The following is an 18935-nucleotide window of genomic DNA, read 5'->3' as shown; positions in this document are numbered from 1 at the left end:
AGAATGTGGATTTGTAGTTTAAGCAGAAACATATTAAGCTAGGAAGTGGAAAGTTTTAGAGTAGAAAAGTTTGGCTAGAGAATTTGTTACAAAGGTAGTAAGAAGTTTTAAGGTGTAGTACTGTAGGTTGTTGTGTCGCTATATGATTGGTTAAGAAGATCCACACTGCAGCAAAAAGTGTAACACAAAATAATTAATGATTGATTTAAAGACACTAACAAACTTTGTGGCTGTAGTTTATTGGCTAATAAATCTTTAAAAGGCATTGTAGCTAGAGATCTTGTGACCTTTGACGAATGATGTGAAGATGTTCTCACCCTCTCTGAGACTGATGAAGATAAGAGCAATAAATCATGCTTTAAAACATCTCTCAGTGGTCCCATCTCCTGAATAATCTCAATACAACATCCTTCTCTCTAAATTGGAGGGAGATGGATTCAATGGGTGGACTGTTAGGTGGATGAGGAATTGGTTGGATGGTCTCATCCAGAAGGTAGTGGTTAACAGCTCAATATTCACATGAAGATCAGTAACGAGTGGTGTCCCTCAGGGGTCCACTTTGAGGTCAATGTTATCTAATATGTTCATTAGTGACATAGACAGTGGGACTGAGCATAACCTCAGCAAGTTTGCCGATAACACCAAGCTGAGTGGTGCAGTTTTCAAGCTGGAGGGAAGGGATGCCATCAAAGGCAATCTTGACAGGCTAGAGAGGTGGGCCTGTGCAAACCTCACGAATTTTTATGAGGCCATATGCAAGGTCTTGCACCTGTGTGAGGGAATACCATGCATATATACAGGGCAGGTGGAAAATGGATTGAGAGCAGCCATGAGGACAAGGACTTGAGGGTGTTAGGTGATAAGAGGTTGAACATGACCTGGTAGTCATAGAATCACAGAATCATAGAATCATTAAAGTTGAAAAAGACCTTCAAGATCATCAAGTCCAACCTTTGACCTAATACTACCATGTCAACTAAACCATAGTGTAAAGTGCATAGTCATCATTTTTTGAACATTTCCAAGGATGGTGAATCCGCCATTTTCCTGGGAAGCCTTTTCCAATGCTTAACCACTCTTTCAGTGAATAAATTTTTCCAAATATCCAACCTGAACCTTCCCTGGTACAACCTGAGGCCGTTGCCCCTTGTACTGTCATTAGTTGCCTGGACGAAGAGGCCAACTTCCATCTTACCACAACCTCCTTTCAGATAGACATTGATAAGGTATCTCCTGAGCCTCCTTTCTCCAGATTAAACAACCCCAGTTCCCGCAGCTGGTCCTCATAAGACTTATGCCTTAGACTCGTCACAAGCTTCGTTGCCCTCCTCTGGACATGTTCCAACATCTCAGTGTCCTTCCATGTCCTTCCTGTAGTGAGGGGTCCAGAACTGGACATGGTACTCAAGGTATGGCCCCACCAGTGCCCAGTAGAGAGGGACAATTACTTCCCTGGTCCTGCTGGCCACACTATTTCTGATACATGGCCTTCTTGGCCTTCTGGGCACACTGATGGTTCATGTTCAGCTGGCAGTTGACTAACACCTCCAGGTCTTTTTCTGTCAGGCAGCTTTCCAGTCACTCTTCCTCAAGCCTGTAGCATTGCATGGGGTTGTTGTGACCCAGGTGCAGGACCTGGCACTTGGCCTTGCTGAACCTCATACAAATCACCTCAGTCCATCAATTCAGCCTGTCCAGACCCCTCTTTGTAGGGGTGATCTGCTCCAAAACATTCCACCTTGGGTGGATCCCATCAAGTCCCATAGACATGTATATGTCTAACTGATGTAGCAGGTAGTGCTATATTTGCTAGGTGGAATGAGTCCCACAACTGGAGTGCTGGGATGGAGAGCTACAGGCTGTTTAGAAAGGATAGGCAGGGCAGGTGAGGTGGAGATGTGGCACTATACATAAGGAAGAGGTTTGATTGTACAGCCCTTACAGTTGGCATTGATGTGGTAGAGAGCCTCTGAGTGAGACTTAAGGAGATGGAAAACAGAGCTATTATAGTGGGTGTTTATTACTGATCGCCCAGCCCGGATGTAAGCAGTGATGAGTTATTCTGTAAGCAATTAGGAGAAATCTCTGGATCAGTAGCCCACGTCCTTATGAGAGATTCCAACTTCCCAGACATCACCTGGGAAAATCATCCTGCTGTGATGAGCAGGCCTTGGGAAGTCTTGAAGTTTGTGGGAGGCAACTTCTTGTCACAAGTACTCTATGAGCCAACTAGGAAAGATGCCCTCCTAGACTTGTTTGTAACTAGGGAAGGACTCTTGGGAGATGTGATGGTTCGTGGCTGTCTTGCCCACAGTGATCAACAGTTGGACTCAATGATCTTAATGATTCTATGGTCATGGAATGTTTGAGTTTAAAATTTTCAGTGTAGTGGGAAAAAAATGTCAGCAGAGTTGCTGCCCTGGATTTCAAGAGAGCAATCTTTAAGCTATTCATGAAGTTAATTAGAAGATTACCCTGGGAATCTCCTTTTGTGGACTTAGGGGCTCACGAGTGCTGGTCAGTCTTAAAGAACCACCTTTCTGAAGCACAGGAGCAGGCAATTCCACTGTGTCAAAAGTCAAGCAAGTGGGGCAGAAAACCAAATTGGGTGAACAGGGAACTCCTCGTGGAGCTCATGAGGAAAAAGAAATTGTAGAATCTCTGGAAGCAGGGTTAGGCTTAGCAGGAAGATTACAGAGCTGTGGCTCATATTTGCGGGGAAAAGACATGAAAAGCGAAGCTCAACTAGAGTTGAAACTGGCCAGGGTTGTGTCAGATAACAAGACTTTTTAAAATACATTACTAGCAAGAACATGTCTAAAGAAAACATTGGACTGATACTTGTTGAAGATGGTCACCTGACTAATAGGGATGAAGAAAAAACAGAGGCATTACTTTTTTTTTTGCCTCAGTCCTTAATGATACTGATAGACCTTGGGCTGCCCAGTCCTCTGAGTTGGAGGACCATGACTGAGGCAACAGAGGTTTTCCATTTGTGGACACTGAAATTGTAAGGGACCAGTTGTATCAGCTGAATGTTCACAAGTCAATGGGGCCTAATGGGATTCATCCCAGAGTTCTGAAGGACCTAAAGGATGTTATGGCAGGACCTGTCTTGATCATCTGCCAAATGTTTTGGGAGTCTAAGGAAGTCCTTGCCAACGGGAAGATGGCCAATGCTATTCCTAGTTACAAGAAGGGTGTGAGGGAAGAACCAAGGAAATATAGACCTGTTAGTCTAACCTCAGTACCTGGAAAAATTATGGAGAAGATAATAATGGGTGCTACTGAAAGACATTTAAAGAACAATGCAATCATCAGCAACAGTCAACAAGTGTTCGCAAAGGGAAAGTCCCATTTAATTTGGTATTCTTCTATAAGCTGGATGTAGTTTTTCTGGATTTTAGTAAGGCCTTTGATACTGTCCCTCAGAGTATCCTTCTAGACAAGTTGTCCAACCGTGAAATGAGCAGGCTTATGGTGTGCTGGGTGAAGAACTGCCTGGATATCAGAGCTCAAAGGGTTGTAGTGAATGGAGCTAACAATGGCTGGCATGTGGTCACTAGCAGTATTCCCCAGGGTTTAATTTAAGGGCCATTTCTGTCCAGCATCATTATCAATGACCAGGATGCAGGAGATGAATGCAATATTAGCAAGTTTGCTGATGATACGAAACTGGTGGGAGCTGTTGAATCACTTGAGGGACGAAAGGCCTTGCAGAGGGATCTGGATAGACTGGAGCAATCATCCATGGCATGAAAATTAACAAGTCCAAATGCCAGATTCTGCACCTGTGACAGAGTAATGCCAGGCACAATTATAGATTGGGAGAGTAGTGGCTGGAGAGCAGCCTTGCAGAAAGGGATCTGGGGGTGCTGGCTGACAGGAAGCTCAACATGAGTCAGCAGTGAGCCCTGGCAACCAAGAAGACAAACCTCATCTTGGGGGGCATTAGGAACAACCTGACCATAAAGGGATTCCCTGTTCATGACAGTGGGGTTGGATCTTTAAAGGTCCCTTCCAACCCAAACCATAAGATGATAGTTCAGAGAGCTATGGCCTGTCCAACTACTGATGGTAGAACCATCACTCACTCCTGTAGCTGACACCACAGGCCCCAGGGTGCCTACACTCCCCAGTCTGACTCCAGTAGCTGGGCACCAAATTTCACTCACATACACATGGGTCTCACCAGCAGCTGGCACCTGTTCCTTGCAGCATGCATACTGTCCTAGTTTCAGCTGGGATAGAATTAATTTTCTTCTCAGTAGCTGGTACAGTGCTGTGTTTTGGACTCAGTATGAGAATAATGCTGATAAGACACGGATGTTTTGGTTGTTGCTGAGCAGTGCTTACCCTGAGTCAAGGGCTTTTCAGTGTCTCATTGCTCTGCCAGGGAGGAGCTGCGCAAGAAGCTGGGAGGAGCATACTCCAGACAGCTGACCTGAACTGCCCAAAGGGATAGTCTGTACCATAGAACATCATGCTCAGTGAATAAACTGGGAGGAGTTAGCCAGAAGGAGCCAATTGCTGCTTGGTCAGTGGGTGGTGAGCATTTGTATTGTGCATCACTTCTTTTTCTTGGGTTTTACCTTCCTCTCTCCCTCTCATTTTTATTACAACTATTAGCAGTAGTATTAGTATTACCATATTACCATCATTATTATTATATTTTACTTCGTTTCAATTATTATACTGTTCTTATCTCAACCCAAGAGTTTAATTTTCTTTCCGGATTCTCCTTCCCATCACAATGGGGCTGGGGGCAAAGGGAAGTGAGAGAGCAGCTGTGTGTGGTATTTAGTTGCCAGTTGGGGTTAAGCCACAACACATACACAGAGGACAGAGAGTGAGATCAAGCAGGGTGATAGTTAAGAAAACATTTAAAAAGAAAATATAGGAAAATAGGACAGACTGCATGATCAGGCACAGGGCTCAGGCAGACAAGCATTCTGACTGGCTCCATTTTACCTGTGACTGGAAACTTTTATCCCTCTTTCTGTCTATCCCTCCTCTTTGTCTCTCCCTGCTTCTTCTTTCCCCTGTAATTCCCTTAATCAGTTTGTATAGTTCTATCAATTCCTGCATCCATCCCAGCTTGATGTCTGGGATCCCCCCTGGTTTAACATCTTATCAGTTGCAAAGTCCATGTTGATCTTCCTGAAAGTGGTGCCTGTAGTTTAGATTCCTTCCTGACTCTTTTATTGTATGTTTTGTTTGTTGTTGTTGTGCATTATTTGGGTTTATATTGTATTTCATTTTTATATTGGGTTTTGTAATGGTTTCTTCTGTACCCCCCTGTTCCCCTGGAAAATGTATCATCCTGAAATTTGTCCCTGCTCCTTTTCCCTGCCCATTCTCCCACACTCCCACCTTATCCCTGATTGGGTAATGGCTTGTCCTCACCTCTAGCCCCTTCCCCCTGGATAAAAGCCAGGAAACCATGTGGAAAAATTCTCTTGGCTTGGGGACAGGGACAGGGACAGGGACCGGGACTGGGCTCTGGACCCTGCGGGGGCAGGACCACAGGAGAAAGACTGAATAAAGCCCGGATTCCCCCCCAATCAAGTGCAGACTCTTTCCTTTTGCCTTTGACGGGGGCCTGCTCTCTCTAAAGAAAAGGTTCACAGCTGCACTGAGATCTTTAGGGCCCTGGGAAAAATCCTTCCAACTGTGGTTAGTCTCTCAAGCTAGCCAAGGAAAAAATGGAGCTGGGTCTCCGGGACAGAGAGAGAGGGACACTGCAGTTTGTTGTGTTAAATATTAAAAAGAAATTTCCTGTTTACAGTCCAGTATAATTCTTTTAAATACCAAGTTTTTTATTCCTTTCTGTGGAACAAAGAATAATATCTTTATGAAGTTGGATAAATATTTTTAGATGTAGAGCCTCAGCTACCCTTGTAGCTATTTTCAGTCCTATATAAATGACACCTTCTCTGTGGTAACTTCAAGTGTAATCACAGAAACATACAATAGTAGAGTAGTTGAAGTTAAAAGGGATCTCTGGAGCTTGTCTAGTCCAAACCCCTCCCCAGCCCATGCTCAAAGCAGGATCAACCAGAGTAAGTAGCTTGGGAAATTGTCCAGTCAGGTTCTGGATATCTCCAACCAAGGAGAATCCCCAACCTCTCTGGGCAGCCTGATCCAGTGTTTGACCATGCTTAGAGATAAAAAGATTTTTCCTATGTTTGAATGGAAGTTCATGCATTTCAGTTTGTGTGCATTATCTCTCATCCTTTCACTAAGCACACCTGAGAAGACTTTGGCTCCATCTTTGTGGTGGTTTCAGCTAGGGTAGTGTTAATTTTCTTCCCAGTGGGTGGTATGGGGCTATGTTTTGGTTTTGTGCTGAACACAGGGTTGATAATACAGAGATATTTTTGTTATTGCTGAGCAGGGCTACACAAAGCCAAGGCCTTTTCTGCTTTTCATATTGCCAAGCTGGTGAGGAGGCTGAGGGTACATGGGAAGTTGGGAGGAGACACAGCCAGGACAGGTGACCCAAACAGACCAAAGGGATATTCCAGACCACCTGACATCATGCTCAGTATAAAAAGTGGAGGGAAGAAGGAGAAGGGGGGGATGTTTGGAGTGATGGTGTTTGTCTTCACTGTTATGCATGACAGAGCCCTGATCTCCTGGAGATGGCTGAACACCTGCCTGCCCATGGGAAGCTGTGACTTAATTCCTTGCTTTGCTTTGCTTTGCTTGTGTGTGAGGCATTTCCTTTCACTATTAAACTGTCTTTATCTCAACCCATGAGTTCTCCAGCTTTTACCCTTCTGATTCTCTCCCCAATCATGCTGATGGAGGAGTAAGCAAGTGGCTACGTGGGGCTTGATTGCTGGTTGGGGTTAAACCACAACAATCTTTAATGCACAGTGTATTTAGACACAGATAAGATCCCTCCTGAGCCTTCTCTTTTGCAGACTAAACAATCCTAAACAATTCAGGGAGTGTGGACTGGATGGGTGGACAGTGAGGTGAATTGGCAACTGTCTTAAATGCAGATCCCAGAGGGTGGTGATCAGTGGCACAGGGTCTAGTTGGAGGTCTGTCACTAGGGGTCCCTCAAGGTTCAATACTGGGACCAGTATTGTTTAACTTAATAATCAATTACTTGGATGACAGGGTAGATGCCTCCTCAGCAAGTTTGCTGATGACACGAAGCTGGGAGAAGTGGCTGATACCCCAGAGGGCTGTGCAGCCCTTCAGAGGGACCTTGACAGGTTGGAGAGATGGGCAGAGAAGAACTGTCTGAAATTCAACAAAGTCCAGTGCAGGGTCCTGTACCTGGTAAGGAATAACCCCAGGCATCAGTACAGGCTGGAGGTGACCTGCTGGAAAGCAGCTCTGTGGAGAAGAACCTGGGGATCCTGGTGGACAACAAGCTGCCCATGAGCCAGCAGTGCCCTTGTGGCTAAGAAGGCCAATGGTATCCTGGGGTGCATTGGGAAGAGCATTACCAGCAGGTGGAGGGAGGTGGTCCTGCCCCTCTACTAAGCCCTGGTGAAGCCTCACCTGGAGTGCTGTGTCCAGTTCTGGGCTCCTCAGTACAAGAGAGACATGGACCTCCTGGACTGAGTCTTGCAAAAGGCTACAGAGTTGATTAAGGGACTGGAGCATCTCTCTTATGAGAATAGGCTGAGGGAGTCAGGCCTGTTCAGCCTCGAGAAAAGATGACTGAGAGGGGACCTCATCAGTGTCTATCAGTATCTGAAGGGAGGGTGCCAAGAAGATGAAGCCAGGATCTTGGTGTCAAGAAATAGGACAAAAGGCAATTGGCAGAAATGGATGCACAGGAAGTTCCACCTGAACATGAAGAACTTCTTTACTCTGTGGGTAACCAAGCACAAGAACAGATTGCCCAGAGAGGTTGTGGAGTCTCCCTCACTGGAGATATTCAAGAACCAACTGAATGCAATCCTGTGTAATGTGCTCTGGGATGACCCTGCTTGAGCAGGGAGGTTGGACCAGATGACCCACTGTGGTCCCTTCCAACCTTACCTATTCTGTGATTCTGTGATCCTGAGTCAACATCCCTGAAGGCATTTGGCAAGACAAAGACAAGGCACTTAGGGACATGGTTTAGTGCTAGACAACACTATTAGGTTAATACTTGGACTGGATGATCTTAAAGGTCTTCTTCAACCTCAATGATCCAATGATTTTATGATTCTGTCCCAGGTCTTTCACCATCTGTTCCTGTAGGAGATGCTCCAATCCTTTCATCACTGCAGTGGCTCTTCACTGAACTTGTTACAGTATTTCCCTGTCTTTCTTGTACTGAGGAGACCATAACTGGACACAGTACTACAGGTGTGGCCTCTCCAGTGCTGAGTAGAGAGAAAGGTTTACCTCCCTCAACCTCCTGTCAACAATGTTCCTAATGCAGCTCAGGATACTATTGACCTCCTTTGATGCAAGGGCACATTACCGGCTCACATTCTGCTTATTTTCCACCAGGACCCCCATGTCCTTCTCTGCAAAGCTGCTTTCCAGCCAGTCAGCCCCTATCTTGTACTGGTGCATCATGTTGTTCCTACCCAGGGGCAGGACTTGGAATTTCCCTTTGATAGACTGCATGAGGTTTCTGTCTGCCCATTTCTCCAGTCTGTTGAGATCCTTCTGAAGGCCCAACAGCCATCTGGTCTATCAAATGCTCCTCCCAATTTTGTACCATCTGAAAACTTGCTGAGGGTGCTCTCTGTCACATTGTTCAGGTCATTAATGAAGTTGTTAAACACTATTGGCCCAAGGATCAGCCCAGGGAAACACCAATAGATGCTGACTTCCAGCTAGACTTTAGGTTTCTGATCACAACTGTCTGAGCCTGGCAGTTCAGCCACTTTTCAGTCCACCTCACTGTCCACTTATCTAACCTGCACTTTGTCAGCTTGTCTATGATGATGTTATATGAGACAGTTGAAAGCCTTGCTAATGTCAAGATAAAGAGCATCTGCTGCTCTCCCCTCATCCACCAAGCTAGTTGAGTAATTGTAGAAGGCTGGCGGTTTGGCTAAGCATAATTTCCCTTTTGTAAATCTATGGTGACTACTCCAAATCACCCTGTGTCCTTTGTGTGCCAGGAAATGGCTTCCAGGATTATTTTTTCAGTCATCTTCACAAGAATAGAGGTGAGGCTGACCAGCCTGTATTTCCCCAGATCCTCCCTCTTGCCCTTTTTGAAGACTGAAGTGCCATTTGCTTTCTTCCAGTCCTCAGGAACCTCCCCTATCCTTGGAGGTGTACACAACCTCTATCCCTGGAGCTGTACATGACTTTATGGAACAGGTCCCTGAGCAACCTCATTAGACTTGCTTTGAGCAGAGGGTTGGATTAGATAACCTCTGGAAGTCCCTTACAACCTATATTTTTCTATGGCAAATTATCAGCCATACTAAAATACAGCTTACTGGTGGATGAAATAGGACTACAAGCTATGTCACATCAGCCAGCTTCTCCTTCCATATCCTTTAAAGGTGCTATCTACAAATGAAATCGTAAGGAATTATACCAGGGAAATCATATAGACATCATCTCCTGTATGGAGAAAACATTTCTGGGCTGTTTATCCAGCCAGTATTTTTTTGTTTTGTTTTGTTTTTTTAAAGTTCTTTTTCCCAGGCAACCATGCATTTTGACATTTTGTTAGATTTCTATGTCTGCCACCATATGTCCTTCTTTCCACCCACTGGTTCTTGGCTTTTGCCTTTCCAGGCACTTCCACCAGCTCTTTATCTAAGACCAGAACCCTTTCCTGCTCACTAGATCATAGTTTCACTCTTCTGAATCAGACAACTCATGTTTTCCTTTCCTCCTCACTGACTGGGCCTAGTTGCTGTTTTCATGAGCAAATGATCTCTTGGGAGGTCTTGAGGGTTGCATTAGAATCAAGCTAGCACATGACCATAAAAAGAGAATGAAAGAATATCCATACTTGTCATAGAACATTTTCCATTCCCACCATAGGTTTAGTACTTTCTCCTTTCTCTGTTTTAATAGGATAACTTCCTTCAACCATATATCCTAGGCCCTGTATATGGAATGGAATAGACTCTTTGCTAATAGATTAGGTACTAGAAACCAGAGTTCATATAATTAATAGCAAAAGCAGCAGGTGCAAGGAAATACCCCATTTAAGGCCATCTGGAGAACATCCATTGGTCTTTGGAGCAATTAACATATAAACAGGATAAAACAAACAATCCTCTGCTTAATATATTTCAGCTATAAAGTCAGGTAAAATGTCATGAACTGCAATAAACTACACATTCCTAATATCACTGCCCATAATTTAAAGAGTAGAAGCACTAGAGCTTTTAAAAGAAAAACAAGTGTGGATGAAGAAATATGTTTCCTTTTGTCTCAACAGTTCAGTGTCTTTGGCTGACATTTTTCAAATAGAAGTTAGCCTCATCAGACATTCTACATAGATATTTTCAGTCTTTGATTACAGTTTAACAATGTGATGAGCGACTTTCCATTCTTACAGTATCTTAAACAGGGACACAATGGTCATTCATAACAATAATCATGTCTTAACAGACCCATTTAGGACAGAAGATTGCTTAGATATTATAAGAGCAAAGAAAATGAGGTAACAAGAGAGTGTTGAAAAAGTTTATCTGAGAATGAATTTGGCAAAATATGTCAGTGAAGAGGATGCTGCAAGTGTAAACATCAGTCTCAGAACCCAATAGCGTTGACTTTTTTTGTGTCAATGCCAAATTATGATCAATAGATATATTTGCTGGCACCAAAAAAGTTTTTTACAGGCCTTTTTCTTCTACCTTAACCTTATATCAGAAATTTCAGAGGATATATTTAGACGTAACTGGAAAAAGAGGGAGGGAAGGTTCTCCCTGAGCAACTTTGATGTTAGCCCTACTCTGACTGTGTGTGTAGGTTTTACCATATAACCTCTAGAGGTCTCTTTTGACCTAAATTATTCTATTATTTAAAGATTGAACATGGGAGAAAGGAATTTGATAATAGAAAGCCATGTTCATTGAAGCAAGAAAAGCACAGGAAATAGAAGAGTGAGAGAGAAGCAAAAGGGCATATTCTCCTTCCTCTACCTTCCTTTCTTTGGAAAAAATAATAAATATGTATATCATTGCACTTAAAACAATAAAGAAATTATATAATTGTTTTCAGTAAGTAATGACTACAACTGCCTCAGCAATTTAGGAACTTGCCAGTATAATTTCAACTAGAAGAATAGAGGCCCATATGAAGACTACTTTATTACACAGATGATCATATTATGACAAATTTAGATCATACTTCCTATCAGCACAACTTAAAACTTGTCCATAAACTCAAGCTTTTTCCCCAAACAACAAAATGGTGCATATACAGCTTCACACTGTCCAACTGTAACAATTACCTGAATTCATTTTAGATTAATTCAAGTGATATGAATCCAACTTGTTTTCACTCAAATAATGATTTAATATGACAAAATATAATTTTTGTTCAAACATTTTTCTTTTCTAATTAAAACAGCAGCCCATATGATGTCATGAAAAGAATATGCATTTAACTTCATATTTTAGTAAACATTCTAATTTAGATGAATAACCAACTTACATTGTTCCATTTGTGTAGACTGTGTCATTTCCCTCCACATACTGAACCTGGGCTGGGTAGACATGTTGTACCTGTTGCACAGCCTGCACTTGTACCTGCAAACAAGAACACCAGAAATATAGGATAGTTTACCTTATAAAAAGAATGACTAGTGCTTCAGTGCATCTAATGATTTCTAAACAATACTCTCAATTTTGGGACATCCCTGTTCCCACAATTACTAAATGACACAGAATGTAATATTGTGCTGCAAGTCTGTAATATGCTAAGTGGAGTACCATGTTGATTTGGTGTAGCCTGATTTTTGGTAGCAGGGGGACCACAGGGGTAGCTTCTGTGAGAAGCTGCTAGAAGGTCCCGCCATGTCTGACAGAGCCAATCTATGATGGCTCTGAAGATGGACATGCTGCTGGCCCAGTTAGAGAGGTCGGTAACACTTCTGTGATGACATATTAAAGAAGAAAAAACAAAACAGCGCACGCAGTTTTTTCCCCAGGGGTGGGGAAGTGCTGCAGCTGCTGCCATCTTGGCACAGACCACAGTGAGCTTTGCCTGCCTGGCTGCCCCTAGCCAACCATGCTGCAGGCAGAAGGGCCGGGGCGATGGTGGCAGCTTCTCCTTCCCAACGCCCTGCATGAAGAGCGCCAGCACTGTGGCGGCCACAGGGCTGCATGGCCAACAGTGAAATTGTGGCAGGCAACTCCCCAATGCAGAACCTGGATGAAATCAACTTCTTGGCACTGCGGGATCTTGCAAGAATCTTTGAACTAATGGAACTTGTTGGCAATGGTACCTATGAGCAGCAGTTTTTCTTCTAGTCACAGAAGAGGACAAAGTGAGGACATGTGAGGTAAAACAACATGGCGGCACCAAGGTCAGTGGAAAAGAAAGAATAGGAGGAGGTACTCCAAGTGTCAGAGCCGAGATTCCACTGCAAGCCATAGTGAGGACTATAGTAAAACCAACTGTCCCCCTGTAATGCATGAAGTCTACAGGGGATGCAGAGATTCACTTGCAGCCCGTGAGAAAAGTGTTCACACTGGAGTGGGTAGATGCCAGAGAAAGCTGTAATCTACTGGGAGACTCAAATAGAAAGAGAGTCCTTGCTTTCAAACTAGAACAGCCTAGCCTTAAAAGACTGCACCCCGTGGATGAGTGACCAATGCCACAATAGTTTTGGAAAAACTGCCTGTGGGAGGGACCCCACGGCATAGCAAAGACTCCTCCCTCTGAGCAAACAGAAAAAGATCTCAAATGACAAACTGACCAAGACTCCCATGCCCTTTCTCCTTGTGCTGTCAATGGGAAAGAAGGAGGGACTGAGGGCGGAAGGTGTTTTAAAGGCTTATTTTACTTCTCATTATCCTCCTCTGATTCTGTTAATAATAAATTTACATTATATTTTAAATTTAAACCTCTTTTGTCCTTAGAATGTTTTCTCCCAGTCCTTATCTCAACTCATGAGCCCTTTATTAATTTTTTTCCCCTCTCCTCTGCTCAACTTAACAGAAGAAGGTAAGCAAACGACTTTCATGGGTACCTGGCGTTTGGCCAGTGTCAAACCATGACAAGTACTAACATTGGAGATGGAGGCCCTTGTGAGTATGGGTATTTTCAATGCCAAAGAGAGAACCATCTAGAAAAATCAAGAACTATATGATTGACACCAAGTTTAGGAATTATATGTAGGAAGGAAGAAAATTTTATTTGTTCATATGTATGCTGATTTTCTGTTTGGTTTTTTTTACTCCAGTTTAACTCTATACAATACAAGCCTCTAAATCACAACTTACATGTGATGTTAAAAGGCAAACTTGACCTGTGAGAGCAGGTCCTAAAAAATTCAGTGTAATCCTAGAAGAGTCTGGTTCTCACGCATGTGATGCATCATCATATGTCTCTGAGGTGAACTGCTCTGGCAGATATGCTCTGGAGTGGAGGATTGTGCTAAGACAGCTTTCCAAAAACCAGCAAAACTGTGAACCTAGCACAGAGAGAGAGAGGGTGCACCAGCCTCAGCCAGAGCAGGAAGTGTTAAAAGCTAGACAAGTGGCAGCTCTTGGTGTGGGCAGCGCCAGGAGTGAAGGTGACCAACTCCCACAGGTACAAAAGACACACCCAAGAAGCAACCAGGAGTGGGGCAAATAGGGAAGGCAAACAGGGTGTGACTGTCATTGTTTAGAAATGGTATTCCCCAATTTAGGGGTCCCTTTGTTTTATGGCAAAACCAGCTTTCAGGAGGATTTGGATTATCTTCTCCGCTTTCTCAAAAACCTCCTCTGCTGTGTTGCCCCATATGATGATGTCATTGATGTACTGTAAGTGTTCTGGAGCCTCACCCTTTTAGAGTGCAGTCTGGATCAGTCCATGGCAAATAGCAGGGCTGTGTTTCCACCCCTAGGGCAGTTGTCTCCAGGTGTACTGGACACCCCTCCAGGTGAAAGCAAACTGTGGCCTGCCCTCTGCTGCTAAAGGAATGGAGAAAAATGCATTAGCAATATCTATGGTAGCACCATTTTGCTGCCTTGGACTCCAGTTCATACTGAAGCTCTAGCGTGTCCAGCACGGCAGCACTCGGTGATGTGACTTCATTCAGGTCGTGATACTCCACTGTCAGTCTCCACTCTCCATTGGACTTATGAACTGGCCATATGGAGATATTGAAGGGTGAGCAAGTCTTGCTGACCACTCCCTCGCTCTCCATGAATCATCTATGGATCAGAGTCCCAAAGTCCTGGTTGGTGCAGTGTTGTTGAGAGTGCACTGTTGTGGTAGCAATTGGTACCCGTTGTTCTTTCACCCACAGCAGTCCCATAGTAGATGGGTCCTCTGAGAGACTGGACAAGGTATTCAGCTGTCTAATTCTCTCTGTCTCCACAGCAGCTATCCCAAAAGCCCAACAATGCCCTTTTGGACCCTTGAAATACCCTCTTCTGAGGTAATCTATGCCAAGGATGCACGGGGCCTCTGGACCAGTCACAATTGGGTGTTTTCACCATTCTTTTCCAGTCAGGTTAACTTCAGCTTACAGCGCAGTCAGCTGTTGGGATCCCCCTGTCACCCCAGAAAGAGATGGATTCTGCCCCTACATATCTTGATGGCATCAGGGTACATTGTGCACCAGAGTAAACTAAAGTCTTATACTCTTCTGTGTTACCCTGGTTTTTCTGAGTTTTTTATTAGCCTTTTGATTTTCATAAATGGAGTCAGATCTTTTAGTTACTGTAGAATATTAGAGCAGTTTTTCTACCTTTCCCACAGAAGTAATATAAACAAATCCTTTGTTTTTCATTCTTTGTCCTTTGTTTGCATATTTCTAACCTGAAAACAATTGTAACTGACAATTCGTCTGGCCACTGAGGCTGAGGGGTGGAAACCCCAAAAAGCCAATCTTCTGCTAGACCCACAAATGTATAAAAGTAAAAGAATAAACAAAGGGGTCTCTTCTCTCCGCTCTTTCAGCTGGGAGCTGGATCAGAGGAACCTCTGCGAAAATCTCTTGTCTGCGTGTGATTGCTTTGTGTGTCTCAGTGACACTTCTGGGTCTGATGTGACAGTCCATGGGATCCCCACAGTCCAATAGATCCTACTGTCCCTTTCTTCCACCTGGCTGGGAGCATTACCCCTCTAGTCCTGGTCATAGTACTCATTGCTCACTTCTTCTAAATATGACCTGGAAGTCCCTTCAAGATGATGGGAAGTAACATCAAACCCTTCTATTCTGTCTGAGGACTTGACCACTGGAAATTGAAGCAGCATTTATCTTTGAAGAATTTCCTGTAGTGATTGTTCTTCCTCCCAAATCACATATCCATGCTACTAGGGCAGAGGTGGGTTTTTCATCCCACTTTCTCATGTCCTCTCCATGGTCATGCAGGTAAAACCACAGGTTACCTCATGGTTTTTTACCCTCTCTCTCAAGCAGAGGGGATGCTTGCTCCTAATAGCAGAGACTCTGGTCCATACTGGCAGAGCATAGAACATTTTCTCTCTAACTTGCTTGAGTCTTTCAAATCTGTCCATAGTCTTGGACAGTCTTTCCACAGCAGAGGCACAGGTTGATAGGGAGGAAAAAAGATGATTTTCATATTGCCAGAGTCAGGTAGTCACCTGAAGCACTGCTTGTTCTCCTTCTGTCATTGACATCAAGGCCAGTGAGCTGGTGCATGACAATGATGTGCTCTGTATAAACTTCTGCCACATGGATTGTGTACACTGGACCTCATCTGGATCTACAGGGGACTGCTTGTTATTTGCATCCCTACAGAGCAACTCCAGCACTGCTAATTCTCTCAGGTACTGGATACCCTTCTCCATGGGGTTCCATCTGCTTGGGCTCACTACTAAATCATCCTTGAAAGAATACCTTTCCCTCATGCTTAACAGGAGTTACTTCCAGAGGCTGTTTTCTGTGTTCTTCCCAATTGCCTTGTCAACGCCCACATCCTGGGACAGGGATCCCAGTTGCTTGGCTTCACCACCATCTAGTTTCATATCGTGGGCTGCGATATCACAGCACTGGAGCAGCTAGGTCACCAGGGGCTCACCCAGTTGGCGGCTGAAATCTTTTCACATATCTTGCAGCTCACATGGGATAGGGATTGGGTGATTATCTCTGGCTGTACCTCATACATCTTTCGAGACAGCCCTGCTTCCTCTTCAGCCCTCACTAGGCAAACTGATTTGGTCTAAGATTTTTTCTTCTGTATAGGGGTGACTGCTACCAGCACAGGTTGTTCCCCTGGAGTTGCAGCCCAGCAGCCACGACTCCATTCAGCTGCAGTTTGAGTGGCCGTGGTGCCTGTTGGTCTGCTGTCACAGCTGGTCTGTAGCTAGACAAGATAAATCTGGTCATAACATATCCAATTTGGCTAACCTGGCTTGTTCTAGAAACAAGTCCCTAAGTGAACGATGGAACTCATACAGACACCTCAGGCAATTATGGTCAGTCCAGAGAGCAGACATATCACTGGTCAAGGAGCTGGGCAGGGTTAAGATTCAGACCAATCAGTTGTCTAGACCCGGGAGTTTTAAACTACTATATAAGAAGGATCCGAACAATAAAACAGGCTATTTGCTGATGAACCTCAGTGTGTACTGCGTTGTGTGCCTGTCTCCAACCCACGACCCTCATGTAACACATAGTACTCCTGATGTGAGGAAAGCAGCCATTTCTGTGTACAGAGCAGGGGAGACAAAAAAAGTGGCATGGGAGCTGGAGAAGCGGTAGGCTGAAAAACAGAATGGTGTAAAAGCCAGAGAAGTGCAAGGCTGAAAAACAGTCATGTAAAAGCCAGAAAAGCAAAAGCAAAAAGCTGGAAAAATAGGAAAACCCTGCTGGAAACATAGCAAGATGGATTTCACTGGAAGAAAACCTCATTGTCAAGGTATTGATTCTCTTTTTTACCGAAATGGGGACTAAAGTATATGAAGCAGGCGTTGCTAGCCTTGCTGGTGTGGTCTGGGAACCACAGACTGAACATTATAAAGCCCTGGAAAATTGTTTTGGATTTGCTGGGGTGGTTGGAAGCCGAGCGGGATGCAGAGACGGCAGTAAAGATGCCATGGACACCGCCTGCCAAAACGCCCGCCAAGGACGTGGAGCAGGGCAGAGCGGTGGGTGAAAAACCAAGGGGGGAACAGCCATTATTCGCCAGAGCTCCCCCACCACTGCCCGCACCAGGTCCATCCTTGGAATGCCCAGACCCCCCCACACCCCAGATACAGGGACCATCTTTGGGTTCCGTACCCCATAACACACCATGGAGACAGCCTGCCGAAAAACCCCAAGATGGCAGCAAGTACATGGCATGAGAGTCACCCACCCAAGATGGCGCTTGCCACATGGTGCACCCTTCCTGGTGGCATGCCCCTTCTCAGCCAGCCCTCTGGGGAACTGGAGCAGAGCAGTGGCAGAGACAGGTGGAGGGGCGCTGTACTGAGCACATGGCCCTGGCAGGGGCGGCCCCAGTGCTACTGCAGCCCCCGCTGCTCCCAGCACAGCCCACCTCAGCACACCATCCTGGGGAGGGGGGGGGGGGGCAGGCCCGCCTTCCTCCCCCACACCAGGAGCGGGGAACAGGACATAGGCAGGATGGCCGCTCGGAGCGGCAGGCGCGCACCACCGCCCCCAGCCTGCCATAGCCCATTCATCCATGGTGATGCAAGTGATCAGCCTACAGAGCAACCCCAGAAAAGACTAACCACAGAATTAAAAGCTTCCTTTGGTAATGTTTTCAATAATCAGGCACAACAAATAGTTGCCATAGAAACAGACGCCCATTCTAATGTTGGTTTCTAGGTACTTTGTCAACAGTTTTAGGCCTAACAATACTAAACTCTTCCTTTCAAATGTTCATTGATGTTTCAATATTATACTGTGTAATATTTAAGGATTTTAGTTTGATAATTTTCTTCTGTATAAAACTCATGATAATTTACAGGCTGTTTTTACCCTTGTTATGGGTTGGCACAGTTTAGGTTTTAGTTAGGGAGGAATTTGAAGTTTTACCCTGTCAGGACCTTGAAATTGTTTTAGAAAGGACAGGAACCTATCAGAAGCTAGGTTGGGATATTGGCATCTGCTTTGACCACTGAGAATGTTGAATGTGACTTTGGGAAGTACCCATATAAATGCTAATTTTGTTCAGGTCAGCCCTTTTCCTCCTAGTCTGCTGAACAGGTAACACTGAGTCGGGTTTGCCTCTTCTCCCCCCCCTCCCCCCCCCCGCTTTGAGGGGGGGCTCACCCGAGACCTAGCCAGGCTCCATCGGCTCCCGGCAGGGAAGGAGAGGCTGCAGCTTAACATCAACTACTTTTTCAACTCCATGGGCCCCGTTGGGCCAGGGCCACACCAATTGTCACCGAGGGGTGGGCAGAGCTCTCCCCCCCCTCCTCCACAGAGAAGAAAAGAGTGGAGGGAGGAAACCAGGCCAATCTGAGGTGCAATGGGGGAGAGACTGCTGCCCAGGGCAGAAATCACGTGGCCACTTCAGGCCTGGGCAGATTTAATCCTTTCCCAGCAACATGAATCTTCCAAAGCCTAACCCTTCCCTGAGAGAAGAAAGAGACAGAGTGGACATCGAAAAGACACTTCATTGTAGTAATGCATTAATTGAGTTTATATTGTGTTTCATTGGATTTGTAATGTTTTTTCCCTGTTCCCCTTTAACTGTATCATGTGGTCTGTCCCTGCTCAGCAGTGCCCATCCCCCACACTGGAATGTAACCCAACTCGGTTCCACTCCCACCTTGTCCCTGATTGGGCAGTGGCTTGTCCCTGCCTCTGGGCCCGTCCCCCCGGGGAAAAAGCCCCGGGACCAGGGGGCTTGCGCTCTCTG

At 45.0% G+C, this 18935-nt stretch overlaps 1 protein-coding gene across 1 annotated transcript in view; it reads right to left on the bottom strand.

Annotated features, from left to right (window-relative positions):
* LOC120764838 (transcription factor RFX3-like) overlaps positions 1–18935 on the bottom strand; it is a 278652-nt gene that overhangs the window by 192766 nt on the left and 66951 nt on the right. Inside the window, exon 3 of the mRNA XM_040088916.2 lies at positions 11596–11690. Within this exon, the coding sequence (XP_039944850.1) occupies positions 11596–11690 (95 nt within the window). The remainder of the gene's footprint in view (positions 1–11595; positions 11691–18935) is intronic.

Source organism: Hirundo rustica, chromosome W, assembly GCF_015227805.2.
Source record: "Hirundo rustica isolate bHirRus1 chromosome W, bHirRus1.pri.v3, whole genome shotgun sequence".
NCBI lineage: Eukaryota > Metazoa > Chordata > Aves > Passeriformes > Hirundinidae > Hirundo > Hirundo rustica.
Note: the sequence above shows the minus strand (reverse complement) of the source record. Positions and strands in the feature narration are given on the sequence as shown.